At 40.2% G+C, this 18524-nt stretch overlaps 1 protein-coding gene across 1 annotated transcript in view; it reads right to left on the bottom strand.

Moving 5' to 3' along the window:
- Positions 1-16205, bottom strand: part of GLDC (glycine decarboxylase) — a 39547-nt gene extending 23342 nt beyond the window's left edge. The window contains exons 1-4 of the mRNA XM_040090056.2: positions 15965-16205; positions 15786-15864; positions 5795-5930; positions 1996-2160 (exon numbers count right to left, since the gene is read on the bottom strand). Coding sequence (XP_039945990.1) covers positions 1996-2160; positions 5795-5930; positions 15786-15864; positions 15965-16171 — 587 coding nt within the window. The 5' untranslated portion in view covers positions 16172-16205. The remainder of the gene's footprint in view (positions 1-1995; positions 2161-5794; positions 5931-15785; positions 15865-15964) is intronic.
- Between the last annotated feature and the right edge of the window lie 2319 nt (positions 16206-18524).

The raw sequence follows: 18524 nt of genomic DNA on the forward strand, positions 1-18524 counted from the left end.
TCCAGTGCTTCCCCCACAGAGAGGCAATGTCAGGTGGGGGAGCCCAAATAACAATCTGTCTCTGCTGCTCCCAGGTGCTTCTCAGGGAAAATTGGCCCAAGAGAGACCCATCTCGACAAGCACAGAGGAACAAAGAGGCCACCAAGCAGGCAGGGAACTCTAATGAATTAATTAATCCAAACAGGCATGATGTCTGGGTGCCACCCCCAACTTGGCAAGTAGACATTATGGGATGAATGAGAAGAGCACATAGAGACTGCAAACATGTCTTATTATGAGATGTTTAGGGGGAAAATAATACAGTGATTCTATGAGCAACAAGTGTAGCCAAATAGGGGAATAAGGGGATAAACTGGGAGAGTCACTTATAAATAGTTGGTTTCTGAAGCTCTTGCACCTGACTAGTGAAGTCTGTCCTTTCTTCTTGTTAAATGCCTTTCTGATTCCTTTCATGGGTAAGGTGATTCTGTATTCTCTGTGTGTGTGTGTATGTGTGTGTGTGAGTGCTAATGGAGTCAGACCATGAAGGACCCACATTTCCATAGAGCAGCAGCTGAAAGGACTGGAGTGAGTGGAATGGAGAGAGTGCCAGCAATTGGAGCAGCACATCAACCAGTAGGGGCTTTTGTGTCTCTGGTGGTATCTGTGGGAGCAGGTGTGTGACTGGGTGCCTGTAGCTGGGCTGGTACCCTAGGGGGGGCAACTAGACCCTTTCCAGTATGTCCATATCTCTGTTGTACTGGGGAGGTGGGCACAGCACTGTGGGATATGGACTCATCAGGGTGAGAAGGAGGGATCCCTCCCTGGCCTTTTGTCAGAACTCCTCCTTCCAGTACAGCCGAGGAGATTGTTGGTGTCTTGGTCACAAGTAAGTACACACTGCTGGATTGCGTTCAATCTGGTGTCACCCAAACCCCCCAAAGGCCTTTTTAGCAAAGCTGCTTTCCAGCCGCCAGACCCCGTCATGTTCCCCATATGCCTGGGGTTGCTTCTCTCCCAAGCTGCACGACTTTGCACTTCCCCTTGTTGACAATCACAAGGTTCCTGTCACCCCTTTTTCTCCAGCCCAAGTCCCTCTGGAAGGCACCATGACTCACTGGTCTATCTGCTGAGCCTCCAAGTTTTGCATCATCAGCAAGTTTGCTGAGGATACAGTCCCCCCCCATCACACAGATCATTACTTGGACCCAGTGTGACCCCTGACTTACAATAACTGTCCTCCACCTAGAGTTCGTATCACTGACAAGTACACCCTGGGCTGACATTCAGACAGTTTTCCATCCGTCTCTCTCCCACTTCATCCAACCCACAATTTTTGGTTTCTCTGTTGAGATTTAACTGCTCTCCCCTCCCAAGCCAGTCACTCAACTGTAGAAACTCATCAAGTTGGTCAAACATGACCTCCCCCTGTGTTAATTCATACTCATGACTCCTTATCCCCTTCTCGTCCTTCACATGTCTGGAAATAGTTTTCAGGACTAGCAGTTGTTCCATCATCTCTAAGGGATTGAGGTGAAGCTGACTGACTGGTAGTTCCCTGCATCTTCATTCCTCCCCTCCTGGAGACAGAAGTGTCATTTGCTTTGCTCCACTGCTGAGGCACCTCTCCCAGTCACCATGACTGTTCAGAGACAATCAAGGGTGGCCTCGTGCTGGTATCAGGAAGCTCCCTCTGCAACACATCAGGACCTCATAAGCCCAGTTTGCTTAAGTGTTCTCTAGACCATCCTTTCTCCAACAGGGGTGAGTCTTACTTGCTCTAGAATTTCTCCTATGTCCTTAAATTTCTAAAGATGTTAAATGTCTGAGTTAAACATTTATATCAACACTAGAAACTTCTCTGGGGGCATGGCAACGTGGATTCTAGTTGTTGAGTGAACTGCTCACAGTAAGAAGGCCACACTCAACTTCAACGCATTGCCCACACAGGGACAGATGCTTCAAATTCCAAAATTACTTCCTCCTGTGATTTAACCATACATTTAAACACAGTACCTGTGACATAATTGCATGGCTTCTGCAGCAGCTGTCCCTTCATCCAGCAAAGATGCGTTAGCTACATCCATTCCTGTGATATCACACACCATAGTCTGGTAATTTAGGAGGCTCTCCAACCTGCCCTGGGACACCTCAGGCTGGTAAGGAGTATACTGGGTAACCCTGTAAAAAAAAAAAGTTCTGAGTTTGTGTCTAGGAAAATAAATGTGTAACAAAGTTATGGCAAAATATAACTGAACTGTATCACAGGAAAAATAAATAGTAAAGTGTAATACATTAATATGGAAATTTTTTAGAATACAGTTATTCTTAGATGTTGTAATTTTTATCTTTTGGTGTTGACTTTTAACAGGACAAGAATTGTGTTTCTCCTTTTGAAAAGAGAAACTGCTTTTAAAACAGATGGGTGAGGGCATTATGGAGAAGGGACAGATAAGTAGATACTGAGTGTGGAAGAATTAAATAATGTCACTATATTCAAAGGAGAATGTTTTGTTCAATCATATCTAGATATTGCCATGATTTTTCACTACTGTTTCTGAAGACCTTTACTTGTCAAGTCTTCTTCACCCTTTTGAGAGGAAAGGCACTCGGCATTTCACAGAATCAGGCTCAGAAGTATGCAACATCTTGTGAAATGACAGTTTCCATATATGTTAGTGGAGGGAAGTCAAACTGAATGAGTTTTAACTGTTGCCATTTGGTGAACCAAACAGTAGGGGCAATATAAGAAACTCTTTCAAAAACACAAGAATCTAAGGGAAATGCTCTATTATAACAGTCCAGAAAACAAAGCAGCATGGGTCCAGGGATGAAAGGCAAAAACAGTGGTCAGACTCTCCTCTCACTGTTGGAAATTTGGGCACTGGATTACACAGTAGTTCAGGACAGACTTCACGCCAGATTGAGTTTAGAGTAGCAGCCAGGAACAAGTAGTAAGTGTGAATACTTGTGGTCTCTGTTTTCTAGTGATGGAAGAAAACAGCATTTTGTTTCCCTAAAAGGGCAGTAGTAAGTGTTAGACCTTGGAAAAATGAACTGAAGGCATAAGCTTTCCAGAAAGACTCCAGTATTTGGAAACTCAAATCATGGGAAGTCAACAGAAGTTAAAAACCAAAGATTTTTTTAAAACAAGCTGGAGAACTTGCTTATGAGCAAGACGAGAGAAGCAACAAAATAGCAAGGTGAGAGAGAAAGTAGGAAAATAGTCCTGAAGAGAACACAAAAGCTAGAAGGACATAATCAATAAGTGAACTCAAAGTGTAATATATAATTCTAATGTATTTACTGTCTAATTAAATGAAACATCTGTTTGAATTATTCACGCACACTATTCAGTACAGTAATAGAAAGCAATAGCTATGTATAGAGTATATAAATATTGATGACTTTCCCACAACCTTAGTTTTTTTCTCATTTTTGGCCAGTTCTAGCACTAAACTAATTATCATCATATGACAGCATGGTTCACAAGTGAGACCATGTCCCAGACTGCATGTAACCTTGCTAATCCCAATAGCAGGGCTTTTTTCCTCCACAGTAGTTCAACCCAGTGTTCAGTTTGCCAGACAAACTTTCAGTCTGGGAATATTAATTAATATTTCTTTTCTGCTCTGCCCACTCAGTTCTCACCAATAAAAAGAATTATTCCAAGCACCTTCGCATGAGCAATGACTTTTATTGATTAGTAAAAGAAACTCCCCTGTACCTAAAGTTTTACAATTCTGTTTTCTTCTTTTATTTCATCTAAGAGTAATTTCTTTTATTTTAACTTGCAGAAGGAACTAGAATTAGACTAACAAGAATTAGAGCATTGTGATTAATTGAAATGCATTAGAGAACTCCTGCTCCACGAAGCTGGTAAATACACTATATTACAACACAAAATTAATGAAGCCTTATGATTTGGATGTTATGGTCTTGAATGATCAACACAGCTGAACTAAAACAAATCAATTTCAGAAAGATGGGAAAAAAAATCAACCAAGAAATCTTGAATTCCAGTACTGCCACTAACTACTATGAAGCTTAACAGTTCTACAAATAAAGACACCTCTTGTAAGCACACTTAGTTAAACACTCCATTTAAAAGGGCTTTTTGGCATTTTTAAAGCATCTATGTCTACATTTTTATAGCATCTTAATTGATTCTACTTCTCCACAACTTCCTCAAATAAAATATCTGGCTTTAGGCTGCATTCTGTGTTCTGCCTGAATGGTGACTTTTTAAAGTAATGTAAAAGCAAATTCTCTAAAAATAATTGCTGCATAGTACATAGTTATTTTCAGAATGCAATGCTTTCATTACATTCTGAGTGTTATTAACTAACAAGTTTAATAATTTACACTAGAGATGTGAAGACTGCAGATATTTTTGGTACTGATTTGTATTCTTACACATTTAATGTCTGGGGGTAAAGGAGTCAAACAAGTTGAACTTTGGGAGACTTTTAGTTGCTCTAACTAATGCCAAGCAAAGCAAACACAAGTTATGTAACGGAGACAGCATAGATCAGAAGTAATAAGCCTGAGCTTGTAGTATTTCCCTTGGAGCTGCAATGTGAAGTGTGTCAGCATGGAAAGCGTTAGACACTCAGCAGAAGTAAGAAGTCTGATTTCTTAAATAGCTTCTATAAAGCCTGCATAGTTGCTTTAGCATACCCGTAGACACACATATGATACAAATAGAGTCAACAAATCAAAAAAATAAATAAGACTAATAAGACTAAGAGGTCTACTGATATGCAGACCCATTTATGGCAATCCAAAGTATAAAAAATACATAACATCTAAGTAACAATGACCTTCTGCACTTAGTAATATGATCCTTGGGTTGTTTTGGGTTTTTTTTTTTGGGGGGGAGGGGGGGGTTGGTTGTTTTTTGGGGTTTTTTTTTTTGGCTTTTAAATATATATATATAAAACCTTCAAATACTGATTTTACTAAAATAAAAATTACTCAGTAATAAATATGTCAGTTATCATTTTAATACAGTATAAAAGAAGGATACTAGTGACTAGTGATTTGGGAACTTGTAAATTAAATGAAAAACTGAAGGGTGACGTTCAGTCAGGCATGAAATTTAGTTTTTCCTGTTGCACCATTTCTGAGTTAGTTTTTTTTCTTCAGAAACTGAAACATCAACTGGATGATCAGAACCAAGTACAATATTTTCACTGCTGTTCACCAGAGAATTATTTGATCAGACAAAACAAGAACTCCATGGGTAAAAATTCAAACCCTTGAAGGTCTCTGGTTAAAAAAAAAAAAAAAAAAAAAAAAAAAGGAAGAAAGAAATACTAAGAGAATAGACTTTAAACTTCTCTGCTTCCTTAGAAGTTTCTTACTTCTCTTCAGAAAATCTTCATCACAGTATTGCATAGTATTTAACTACCTCTATCCAAATTGCGTACACCAGTGGGGGAGGGATCTGGTTTTAATTTAGGCAAAAGTTAGGAAAGAATTACTTTCATTTAGGAGATAAGTCTGTATACTTCCTTAAAGCAAACATGCAATCTTGTATTAGCTCATAATATATAGGACCTGTAAATAGAAGACAAAACCCAGTAGCATATTTTACAGAAAAAAGCATCTTCTAAAGTATATTTCTAGGTTTAGCATGAATGACACCGTTCCTACACAGGAGGATACACATCATTACCAAATATATGAAACTTATTTAAAAAAAAAAAAAAAAAAAAAAAAAAAGAGAGAGAGAGAGAGAAAGAAGTAGGTTTTGTGGGACAAATGTGTACTTACATATATATACTTTTAAAAATAAAATGTGTTACATTACCATCCTGCATTCTCCAACAAGTTGCGTGCGATGGGCTGAGGCACTGAGCAGTTGTAATAACCCATGCCTATATAGGACCGCCATATCTTGTTCTTGCTTGCAATATTGTATAGAGTTTCAAGGATTTCATTTTCACCTAATTGGAAAGAAATTCTATCAGAATGCTCCAGCTACATATAACATCAGCAGTTTTTAACTGAAATGTCTTCTACTCCAGCCTGAAAAAAAACCCAAAAAACATTGATGGTGCAAGTATAAAAATGAGCAGAATAAAGTGCAAGTCAAGAATGACAAAGATAAAGTAATAACCTGGTAAAATATTCTAGGAAAGTTTAAATTCTGTGAGAAATCTGGAAAATGCAACACATGAATGCAACTGGGCTATTATTCAAAATATTCCAAAGCACATGGACAGACTACTGAAGCAGCTGTAGGCAGAAGGAGCTCTTTTTGTGCTAATACAACGTACATTCCACCCAGAAGAGACCCATCTTGCACATGCATTAGAAAGTACCTCAGGAGACATTTTTTATTAGTTGAATGTTGCAGAAACTACATTGGTTGAAGCCACTGCCATCCACAGCTGTCATTCAGTCTTTCTACTGGAGTAGATCAAGCATCAAGCACCCAGGAATAATTTCTTAGTATCATAGAACTTTGTTTTCTCACATTTTCCCTAAATTGCTGATAAAACAGTTCTTTTAATTCAATTTTAGCATGCTCAACCAGTTTATTAAAAAAAAAAAAAAAAAAGGTAATAAGAGTATTTCTAGTTTAAGACATTCCAAATGAGAGTTACTTTCAAATGAGTCTGCCAATCTAGTTTGAAGACATTACAAAATAATTATTTTGAAGTATACAGAATGAAAGCATTTGCACTTCCTCTCTCCCCTAGCCGTAGTTTACTCCTTGGTCTTGCTTTCAGTGTCCTGAAAGCTGTGCAAAAATCACACTAAGTCAACCCATTCCTAGCAGTCAGTGACTAATGCCACAAACATCTGCTAAACAATAGTATTTTGAAAATATATGAGTAGCTGAGGACGCAGAAAGATGGTCAGTAGACTGTCTTAAGATCACATAGAGAGATAGGTCAGCTCAACCTAACAGAACTGGACACCAATCCTCCTGGGCAAGGTGACCATATGTTTTTTAATTCTTCCTCCAAATCTTACCTCAATCTTTGCTGTAATGGGACAGTTATACCAAGTTTCATTCCCTCTGCACCACAACTTGAAGATGATACTTTGTAATATAATGCTACAAATTACAGAATTAGAATAGAATACCTTGGGGCCTGGATGCCTCAAAAATGTATTTTCTGTGTGTAAGCTACTCCAGCAAGAGAGATCAAGTCAGAATAGTTAATTTTCTAGAATGTGGTGGCAAGTAATTATCTAGGCTTTGAATTAATTTCTAGTGCAATCACAAACAAGGATATTAGAACTTCAAAACTTGTTTTTCTTTTTTTTTTCCTTTTACTCAAGTTGCTACGATTGCATTTAATGCATAAAGATTTTTTCCCCCAAAATCTCCAGGTTTTCAATTCATTTCTTCCACAGTCACATTACACCTTTCAGAGTTTTTTTACTGATGTTCAGTTCTCATTTCAAAGTTCATTACTCCTCTGCTTTTTACTTAGTGTCACCATTAGATCTAATGTATGAAGACAGATTTCTTAGTTTCTTAATTTCACTAAGCTGCCTCTTTCCTTTTTTTTTTTTTTTTTTTTTTTTTTTTTTTTTTTTTTTTTTTTTTAAGACTTGGTATACGCTTATCAGGCTCAGAGCAATGTTCAGGGCAAAGTTTCTAAAGTGTAGTCAAAAACTCCAGTCCCCCAGAACTTTTCCAACAGAGTTTATAATAAGACAGATACAGTTGCTTCTTTAAGTGAGTTTTAACATTGTAGTGGCCTTCCTCTACCACTTGTAAAAAGTTTGATGAAAGACAGTTTGGTTGCAATTTCAGACAGAGGCTTGTACTCTTGCACAATTCAAACATCAATGATTTCTTAGAAATGGTAATGAATTTCCTTGTTTAATTCCAAATTGCAGTTGAAGGCAGAAGTTGGCTATCATTTAACTTGCTTACTAGCTCAATGCCACACACAAAAATGCACTGAGTGTTGTTTCTGCAGTAAACACATACCACAAATACTGCACAATGTGACAGATAACATCTCCTTTGTTTGCCCAACTGGGCTTTTCTTCTAGAGTTATTTCTCTGCAGCTGTAGTTTACAACAACTACATGCAGCCACTTAGCTTGTGCTGGAGCTCTCTGAAATAAACCTGCTTCCAAACTGATTGAAGGACAAAGCCAAAAGCCTAGTGAGGCTGCAAGCACCTTAGGTAGAGATTGTGCTTAAGAGCAGAACCACACTCCATCTGGAATACCTACACTGAGAGGTTCCAAGACTGAATATATTTTTAATTATCACATTTTAATGAGCTACCTGTAAAGACAGCTAATTTTAACCAGGGTGTTAAAATACTGGAGGGCATATTCCTTCCACTCATGCTTCACCTTATGTACCCTGTTCCTTTGGTCACTGTAAGGGCAACAACAGCAGTATACCTCAAATATGTATCTCCCACATCTGACATGCCTCTTTGAAGAGACCACAGATAAAGACACCTTACCCTTTGCCTTCAACAGCTCTGAATTACTTCGTCCCACTATGTCTTTAGGAAGACAGCTCACAAATACAACCGCAGTCCTGAATAAAGGAAGTCAATAGCCCCTGATGGCTTACCTATGACCAAACACAAACCCATGAAGATTTCATTCCTTCAGTGTTTACTTTACACTGAATAGGGTTCTGAATTCAGGCAAGACTGATGTAAGTAATGGTGAGAGAAATTAACACAGATGTCAGAGTCCAAAGAACAGACAGCAAGGCAATGAAACAAACCATTCTTACCAGTACCCCCGGCACCAATAGGAGGGGATGGAGGAGATGTAGCCGGGCTCTTAACAACAGCGCATGCATAGCAGGAGGGCCTCAGGCTCAGCCTGGAGATAAGGAGAGCTGGGCCCATGAGGACAGTCTAGCAGTGGAACAGGGTCTCTACCTCTTGAGGTTTCATGTTCTGACTGGGTGCAGCCCTGAGCAATCTGCTCTGACCCCATAGCAGAGCTTTGGGCAGGGGCTGGAGGCTGACCTGGGTCTCCACCACTCCTGTGTCTCTGTCAGTAGCCTTATTTCGCACTCTGACAAGTCTAGGTTTCAACAATGTATTCCAATAATGTCATTTGTGAAAGGGCTCTAACTTTATTGATCATTTTGTAAACAACTAATGCTAATACAAAGGCAGATGAATGTGAAACACAAGAGTAATCTTATGTATGCTTAAAAATTAATTTTCAAATTCATAGTGGAGTTGCTATGTTTCCATTTTTGTCCCCAGGACTGTCATCAAACTCTGAAAATAACAGACTTTTTCTGCTATATAAAGTATATAACTTGAAGCAATGTAATAGTGGAAATGTTGTATTATCCTAAATATTTATTAATTTTTAAAAAACTAAAACATAGGATTCCTAAAAATTTTAATTACATGGTTCAAAAAATACAGCTTGAGATATTTTTTGGTTGTGTTACTAATTTATTTTTAATTCTCCCAAGCAATAAGATGAAGGAGCAATATGCAAAAAGGGGAAATAAAACAGAAAAAAAAGTGAACTCTAGTTAAATAATGGTTGGACTCTGGCCACCCTCACACTCAGCTGTTTGTTTCCAGTGTTCTAAGAAAAAGTGATTGAAATGCCTTTATCATAAACTCATTTTATTGGGTGTACAATAACAATTCTTTAGGAACCTTGTTCAGGAAAAAAAAAAAAAAAAAAAAAAAAAGATAACCTGCTAGCTAAGCCACTGCAGTTGATCTTTATTCCCCTCATTAGAAGCTATGGTCAAAAGACTGAACTCAGAACGAGGTCCACTGCACTTGCTGTACTTCTATCTTATAACTGGAGAAAACTTATGAAGGGTCTGAGAGGTTCTGCAAGGACACTTCCAGATTGCTACACCTACAAGTAGCAAAGGCGGAATATATCACAAAAAGAGGGACTGAATTTTCATATCATAAAATCATATTCTGTTATTTTTGCTAGTGTTTTTGCAGTTAGCACAGTAGAATTGCCTTGTACTTGTTAGATACCTGCAAAATATGTACTAGAGAAGGGAGAGTGGAGAAAATACCAAAGGAGCAGTTCAAGTTATACCACTGGAACCAGGCAATACAAAAAGTTACTATTTGTCTGATATATTTTTATTCACTTTATATCAGATACTAAAAACAAATCTGAAATCAAGGAAGCAATATCCTTAGAACAGCTGATAAAAGAGGGATTATTTCTCTTATTTAAGTAATTAATTCAATCTCTTAAAAAAAAAACCCAAACCAGATTATATTGAAGAAAACTAGTTCCAAAGCACTGTCAGACGCATAGTAATAATGCTGTAGGACAGCACAAGTGCGTGTTCCAGGTGCTGTGTCCATAACTTCAAGATACGGGCAGAAAGCCATGGCGCCCTGCTTCTTCCCCCTCCTCTCACTCAGGCTACCTGAGCTCACCCAGCCAGCCTGGGCAGCACACACAACCTGACAAAGTCAGGAGCCAAAAGCAGGGGCAGGCTGAGTAAAACAAGATGCCTTTCCCTGTTCTACCCACAAGGGCTGCTGCCAGTAAAAAAAGAGAGCAGCAGCCTGAAAGTGTGTGAGGAGCAAAGTGCCCTGGGTTGTAATGCAGATTCTGCACTATGTATGGCAACACTCTGGAGGGTAACAATTACCTCTGCCACAGGCATCTGAATCTTACTCCATGGACGTCAACAGCAGGAAAACTAAAATGCCTAAATAATATGAAATTTAACCTGAAATGAATCTAAAAATCTGACTGACATTAGGAGATGATTATAGATTCAACCAGAATTAATTTTTAACAGGCATTTAAAATATAAAATCCTATTAAAGAAAATTCAATGCAAAAAGAGCTGTTAATTTGGAGACACAACTAGTCTTTATTACAATGTAATAGTTTCTGAACAGTACTGCTTCTAATAACATCTAGAAGAGATTGGGTCTCCATAACTGGAAACCCAATTGCATTCTTAAGAACTTAGGAACTAATGTTGATAAATTCTAAAATTTGAGAAGGTATCTGGAAATGTTTGAGGCGAAAAAAAATAATTGGTGGAGTTCACAGAAGTATTTTTTTAATTCAACCTTTTAAAAAATTCAAATCCTGAACTAAAAAAGCAGAAATACAAACATATACAGAAATAGAAACATATGCAGAAGATCTATCCATTACATATAAAGATGGACATACCATGGCAGCATTGCAGGGATAACTATGACTGACATAGACAGCAGCTTTGTAGGGACAAAATAAAGAGGATTACTCTTATATGAGATAAATAATATGCTCCTTTACTTCAAATGGGTCAATCAAAACATATATGCTAAAGCACATTCAATACCTAAAGAAAAGCTGATTGTTCAAGTTTTCTTGCTGTAACCCTGGGGAATAAAGCTCTGTAATACCAGCTGATTCCAATTAATTATCAAACAGATGCCTAGCCTTGTTGTAAATATTGACTGAACAGAAGTTACATGCCAAATGATGGTTTTCCTTAACTGTACCTGCAGAAAAATCTGACTGTAAAATACTCCCTCTTCCACAATTAGTTGAGGTACAGGACTGAAACTTACGTCTAGCTGAAATCAGACATCTTGCTATTTCACCCCTACTGGAATTCAGTGGCATGTTCAGATGGTTTTACAACACAGTCAGGAAGCTCATGGCAAGAGACACTTGCTTTTTTTTTTTTTCTTTCTGTCACAAAATAGACATAGCTAGTCCTATCATCTTTCATACAAAAGAAAGGATTTTATTTCAGAAACCTCAGCACGTGCTACAGTTCTTCTCTCCTCCATTACTGACAATGGCAGTAAAAACAAACATATAACCCCCCCCCAAAAAAAAAAAAAAAAAAAAAACAACAAAACACCACCTGCTAATATAGATAACTTAAAATGATTAAAAATGATTTAGAGTATAGATGCACTTGTACCAGGAAAACTTGGCATTTACCAGAATGGTTAGTGGTTCAGACTAAAGAAAAACAGATCACGCAATCATTTCGGCTGTAAACATCTCCAAGATCATCAACTCCAACCTTTGATTACCACCTTGTCATGTAAACCACGGCACTAAGTGCCATGTCCAGTTGTTCCTTGAACACTTCCAGGAATGCTGTTCCTCCCTGCACAGTCCATTCTAATGCCTGACCACCCTTTCAATGAAGAAGTTATTACTGATGTTCAAGCTGAACCTCCCCTGGCAGAGCCTGACGCCGTTTCCTCTTGTCCTGTCACTTAGCTGGGGTAAGAGGCCAAACCCCACCTGGCCACAACCTCCTTTCAGGCAGCTGTAGAGGGCGATAATTGCCCAAGCCTCCTCCAGCCTCAACACTCCCAGCTCCCTCAGCTCTTCTCACAAAACCTGTGCTCCAGTCCCTTCACCAGCTTTGTAGACTTTCTCTGGACCCCCTCCAGCACCTCAGTGTCTTTCTTGCAACGAGATTTAAGCTGTGGCCTCACAACTTGATTGCCGAGTTCAGTGGACAGTCCCTGCCCTGGTCCTGCTGGCCACACTGTTGCTGGTACAGGCCAGGATGCCATTGGCCTTCTTGGCCACCTGGGCACACCCTGGCTCATGTTCAGTCACTGTCACAGCACCCCCAGGTCCTTTTCCTGTGGGCAGCTTTGCAGCCACTCTGCCCCAGCCTGTGGAGCTGCCTGGGGTTGTTGTGGCCCAAGGGCAGGACCCAGCACTGGGCATTGTTGAACCTCACACCATGGCCCCAGCCCATGATCCAGCCTGTCCAGATCCCTCTGCAGAGCCTGCCTAAACTCAGGAAATGTCCAGTTAAGTAAGGTTAAAGACTTTATCTCTCTATATATGTCACACCCTTCAGAGGAGCAATGAAGCTTCATTCCTCCACTGAAAAGTAGTCTGTGCTAAAATGTCTAGGAGAGACAACACAGGTACACAGTGTACTTCTACTGTAATCAGAGGTTTTATTTATCATCAGTGGAATATGCAAAGCTGTATAAACAAGTTCTTTAACACAAGCTCCATCCACAGGAACCTCTTTTTTCTTCTTTTTTAACTGCTATTTCACACACGCATTTGATTAATTTTCTTTCTTTTAGACAGCTTGTGAGATTATCAATGGAAGGATCTATAATGTAATCTTTTCTAGTGACACACACCAAATCAAAACTTGAAGATTACATATCAAATGTATACATCAAATATGCACACCTGAGATGAGGTCTGCAGCTATGAAAGTTTTTCAAAACACCCAAATGTAATTGTAGAGACCTATGATACACAGACATGCTTTTTATGGTGGGTATCTCGTTTTCTTGAACTGCATGTCTAATTCTATCTGTAAGGATTGACTTCAATGAGCTTCAGTGTAAGTTCAGCTGTGTTTGTTACTATAAAGGAATAGCGCTAGCACAGCTCATTCGTTTTGCTGCACTCCATTTTTGGAGTCACTATGATTATATTTTTGTGTTATAAAGACAGGAGGAAATTGCTGTATTTGCATTATAAATTTTATAAATGCTGAAGTTCATTGAATGACATTTTGCATTGCCTCATTCTGTTCTTTCTTTCCATGTGTGAGTTAGAGACATTGAGAGCATTCATGCAAATAAATACAAATGTTTAAATTAAAACAGAATAGTTTTCAAGACACTTCCCAATTTTGCTATTTCCCTGTAGTAAAAGGTATATGCCCCAACCTCACATAAAAAAGTACTACCCTGGTGACTGGAAAGTGTTCTCTCTAACGGTACATTAAAGAGGAAACAAGCTTCACTCAGATTACAACGTCCTGGGTACAAGATGGTCCATGAGACATTGCACAATTTTAAACTGAGGCTTTTAACTTTTCTTTTAAAAGCTGTGGATTTTCTGCTACTGCTGCAGGGGAAAACTAGTGACCAACAACTCCACATTAAGTCAGTCCAGCACACTGGCTGCAGAAGAAAAACGCAGTTGTGTACAGAAAAAAAGTTTCCTGTACCTCATGCAAGCGTCTCTTTTGAAAATTCACTATTGCATGCTGTGCAATGTGAGTCTCTGCATCACAGTCACATTCTTTCGAAGTTTACTCTAAGGGAACAAGAACAGCATAGCAAGTGGAGCAAAATGCCAGTGAACTAAATACACTGTTAGCTAATGAGGTCCTGTTGCACAGTGAGAATTTGCCTACAACAGGACATCAACGAATGCAGCAATGTGTAGGAGACATCCACTCAAAATTATTATGAAAATAAGCATTTGAGCACTGCATCAAGATTGTGACTTGGGTTGACATCACCAGGTTAGTTTTCAATAACGTATATGTATTTTAATCCCCCACTATCCTGTATCATTTTATGCGTGTTTTGGTGATGTAAAATTTTGTAAGAGTATCACATTAATTAGTAATAAAAACTAATGATTAAAAAATTAGAAAGGCTTCTAAGATATAATTATTAGTGACAAACTGCATTTCACTCCTATCGACCTAAAATTATAATAACCTAAAAAAGTTCTTTTCTTTGAGGTCAGTGAAAATCACTTCTTAGTCAGGGAGTACCTTGATTAAAACACATTAACCATAGGGAAATATGCCAAGCAGTACTTTCAGCAGTTATACAGGCACAAGAAGGCTGTTAAATTTTGCCTCTCTACCCAGCCTCTCCCCATTTTAATAAGATGGAAAGTTACCAAAGACTGAAATACTATTGTACTAATAACACGTTTTAGATGTAGAAACTATCAGTCCCTGTTGTTCCGCTCTTGGCTAGAATCTGTCTTTTCAGGGTCTAGTTTTCCTGGCTGTTCATTGTGGTGCTGCCTCTCATGTGTGATGTCATCTCAGAGTAACCAGATTGAACTGGCCAGGAACCTCACCGGAGCTGCAGGCCTGAAGTTTACACTCAAATTACAGCACATGGATGAGCAATGAGAAAACTCCAGCAATAAGAATCAAGTTTTCTACAAACTATCAGGCAAAGGATTGTGACACAAAAATGAAGCTAAAACTGATGTAACTAGATCCCACATCTGAATGGCTATCGAGCTTTGTTAGTTTTAGTGTTTAGCATTGGGGAATTTTTAAGTGTTTCTTTCACTTACAGGACTTCCAGCATCATATTCACAGACATTGCTCAAACATGCAGTTATGCAGGTAGAAATCTTGTACTGTGCTTGCTAACTCTTTAAAGTGTTAATATCTAAAACCTCATGAAATCACATCAACTTTTCTACAGCAATTTGCTGAATTACTGTCATGCCACAATAGCTGACTAAGATGTTTAATATTCACGCAGTTTTAACCACAACACTCAATCGGACAGACTTAAAATTCTGGCCATTAGTCTACTGTGTATCCATAATACGGAGACACAGATTTTTCATGCTATTAAAATATGCAGGTTATTACTGGGGGCTGGTCAGGGGGCAGGAATAACAAAGAAATCCCGCAGATACGTAAGAACCACCAAAAGACAGTGGCCCTCTTGAAGCTACAGTCCACGCAAAGGGAAAGATTTTTAGTCACACTTTTCCCTTCACATCAGGCTCTTCGGACAAAATTAAGTCAGCGGAACACCTGAGCTCCAACCCGGGTTTCTGAGCAGCCCCCGCGTGCTACATGTATTTTCCTACCGATTTCCAAGAGGAGAGAAATAAACGCAGCAGCCACATTACTCTGCGGAGTTGACCGGAGAAGAACGAAGTGTCGGTGATAAGCCTAACCCTACACCTCTACTTGGGCGGTAAGAACAGATTGCTGCACGTATCAGCGGGGACATCGGGGACAGGGGGTGTGCGCCCCAAGGGCCCCCGCGCTCCCCCGGGCGCTGGCGGCCGGAAGGGGCCGCGGGGAGTCCGGGGGCACCCCGGACCATGCGGTCACTTACAGACGTGGTCATCCATCCTCAGCGGCCTCCGGAGGCGGATGCTGGCCGGGATGGTTTTGTCCATCAGCTCCTCGACGCTCTGCAAGAAGCGCCCGCACGCCGCGGTTAGCTCCCGCGGGGCGGCGCAGCCCGCACCGGGAGGGTCCGGCCGCGCCGCCCCGGTCTCGCACGGCGCCTACCTGCACCCCGACGGTTCGCAGCATCTCCCGTTTCTCCTGCTCTCGGGGCCCGATGTGCCGCCGGGAGAAATCATCGTGCCGCGGCAGGAGCCGCTCAATGCACCGCGCCGCCTCCCCGCCGCCCCAGCGCCGCTGCCCCGCCGCCGCCCGCAGGTGCGGCGCCCCGCGGGCCGCCAGCCGCCCCCACCAGCGCCCGCAGCTCTGCATGCCCCCAGCACTGCGCCCAGCGCCGCCGCCGCCGCCGGGCGCTCGCACTTGTGTGCGGGGGCGGTGCGGCCCGGCCCCCGCCGCCGGCGCCAATGGGGCCCGGGGGCGGCGCCGCGCTCGCCCCGCCCGCCGCCACCTGCCCGCCCGCCCCCGGCCCTGACCCCCGGCGGGCCGCGCCGAGCATCCCCCGCAGGGCTGACCCGGCTCTGCCCCCGGCTCACAGGCACGCCGCGGAGGACATTTTCCCAGGAGAGAGGCTTTTCGTCCACAAAAGCCTTGCTCGGATAGGACAAAAAGGTTTCTGTGTTTCTTTAGCAGAGCGTGGACTTGCTTTCGCAATTGCTTTCCAGTGGCGAGCTTTAGGATGAGCAACACAGCTGTATACCGGGGCGTGCTTGTGTCTCTGTGTCTGTGAATTTTATTACTGCTTTAACTTTTGGTGATGTTACTCTTGGGCAGTGGAGAGGAACCTGCTTTCCCCATCTTTCAGTTCTGTGCCTCTCCGAGGACGATACTAGCATAGTTACAAACTTGTATCTTTATGAACAGACCCCCACATTTCTTCCATCTTCCAGAACTAACCCCAGAGTTGCCACATTGAGGATATATTCTTGAACCAACATTTAATTAAAGTAACAATGAAAGAAAAAAAAAAAATTCCAAGATGTTCATTAATTTCGTCTTAATAGTATCATAGATCTATTGCCTTCTGAATTTAGGAAGATAACTGATCACTACTTCAGAATCTACAAGTAAATTTACTTTGCACCAAAGATCACTGATTGATGCAAGCTCTCCATTGCTGTAATAAACATGAAATTACTCCTCTGATATAATCCGGGTTATCATAAATACTGCATTATAAAAGAAAATGCCCTCACAAATTTGTTCCAGTATGTATTTGGAGTAATGATTTGAGTCCCTAGTTTCAGAATCAGAGATTCCCAAATTAAGTGAGATGAAGTTTGCTTCAAACAGCAAAGTTGTTTGCTGCAAGGGTTTGTAATATAAATCCAATACTGACTTTAACTGATTGCTATTAAAATATAAATATGTATTGCTTTTTCTCCTCTAGATGTATATATTGCTTCTTTACAAATATGATAGTAACATGAAGGAAATTAAAACTTTGCTATGGGTTTTATCTTGAAATCATGAGTGCAATAGAAATTTTAGAAAAATACATTAAAGCCATGATAGTAACGAATTAATTCCTGTTATAAATTTGTACCTACATAATTCCTTTTTAAAGTGATTCTAAAGCTTTTTGGGGAAAAAAAAGCAGATTGTGTTCAATTATTCTTTTAGACTTTGTTCAAGTGATAAGTATCCTTAAAAATTTATCCCTTTCCTCTAGCAGGTAGTATCAGGATGATATTTCACACAAACTATGACATTATAATCAGCTCACTCAAAATGGTAGCTTTGACATAATTGTTTCTTTGGTGTGAGGTCGGAGTTTTACAGTCAGTAGTGCTTTAGAAAGTGAAGTCTGAGGAAATAGAAAAGCATCCCAAACATCCCAAACAATATATTTTCTATCCATATTTCTTCATTTTCCACAACAAACCTCAGTTTTAGTTCAAATGGAAAACGATGCATTGGAGCAGGAAGACTAGAGAGATGTGCCAGTGAACCACACAGTAATGTCAAGGCATGCCCATTTCACCTTGGAAAGCACCACCTCTGAAGTGGTTTGTTAAGCCACTCTATGGACAGTGCTTTTTTATTCAGAACCTCAGCACAGACTTAGGCTTAGCGTGGGCTATGTGTAATCACTGTGGTAGAGATACAAGCCCTGTTTATGTGCTTGACCATCTAGACAGTTCTTTAGCAGCCTCTTGAAAACTATTATTTATTGCTTTAACTAGCAAAATAGGAATCTTGAGTAAGAGATGCAACAGAAAGTGAAGCTTGTATATCAAAGGTGACTAGTGCGTTGATATCAATTCAAGAAAAGCTGGCTAGTCTTGTAGCTTTGAGTAAATGTGTCGTCTCATATAGCCAACAAAAACAGCTGTTTTCTTCATGTATATCAGCAGAAGGCAGGAGGTTTCTTGGAAGAAAGGAAAGGTTTGAGAAACTGCATCTTGCTATTACTACAGTTATTTGCACCAAGCTCAGAGATGCATATGGCTTTGACTGATGAGCTGACCATGTAATTTGCTATGTAGCTTTTTGGGACATCAGTTTTGCTAGATAAAGCACAAGACTTTAAAAGGAATGCCCTATACCATATTTTTCTAACACTGATATTTTTAAGCTTTCTATGAATGTCTTGAGTCCAGTTGTGATTTAGGCAAAAGATTTATTGCAGTTCTAATACTGCAAGGTTCATGGGTGCTGGTGGAAC

Source organism: Hirundo rustica, chromosome Z, assembly GCF_015227805.2.
Source record: "Hirundo rustica isolate bHirRus1 chromosome Z, bHirRus1.pri.v3, whole genome shotgun sequence".
NCBI lineage: Eukaryota > Metazoa > Chordata > Aves > Passeriformes > Hirundinidae > Hirundo > Hirundo rustica.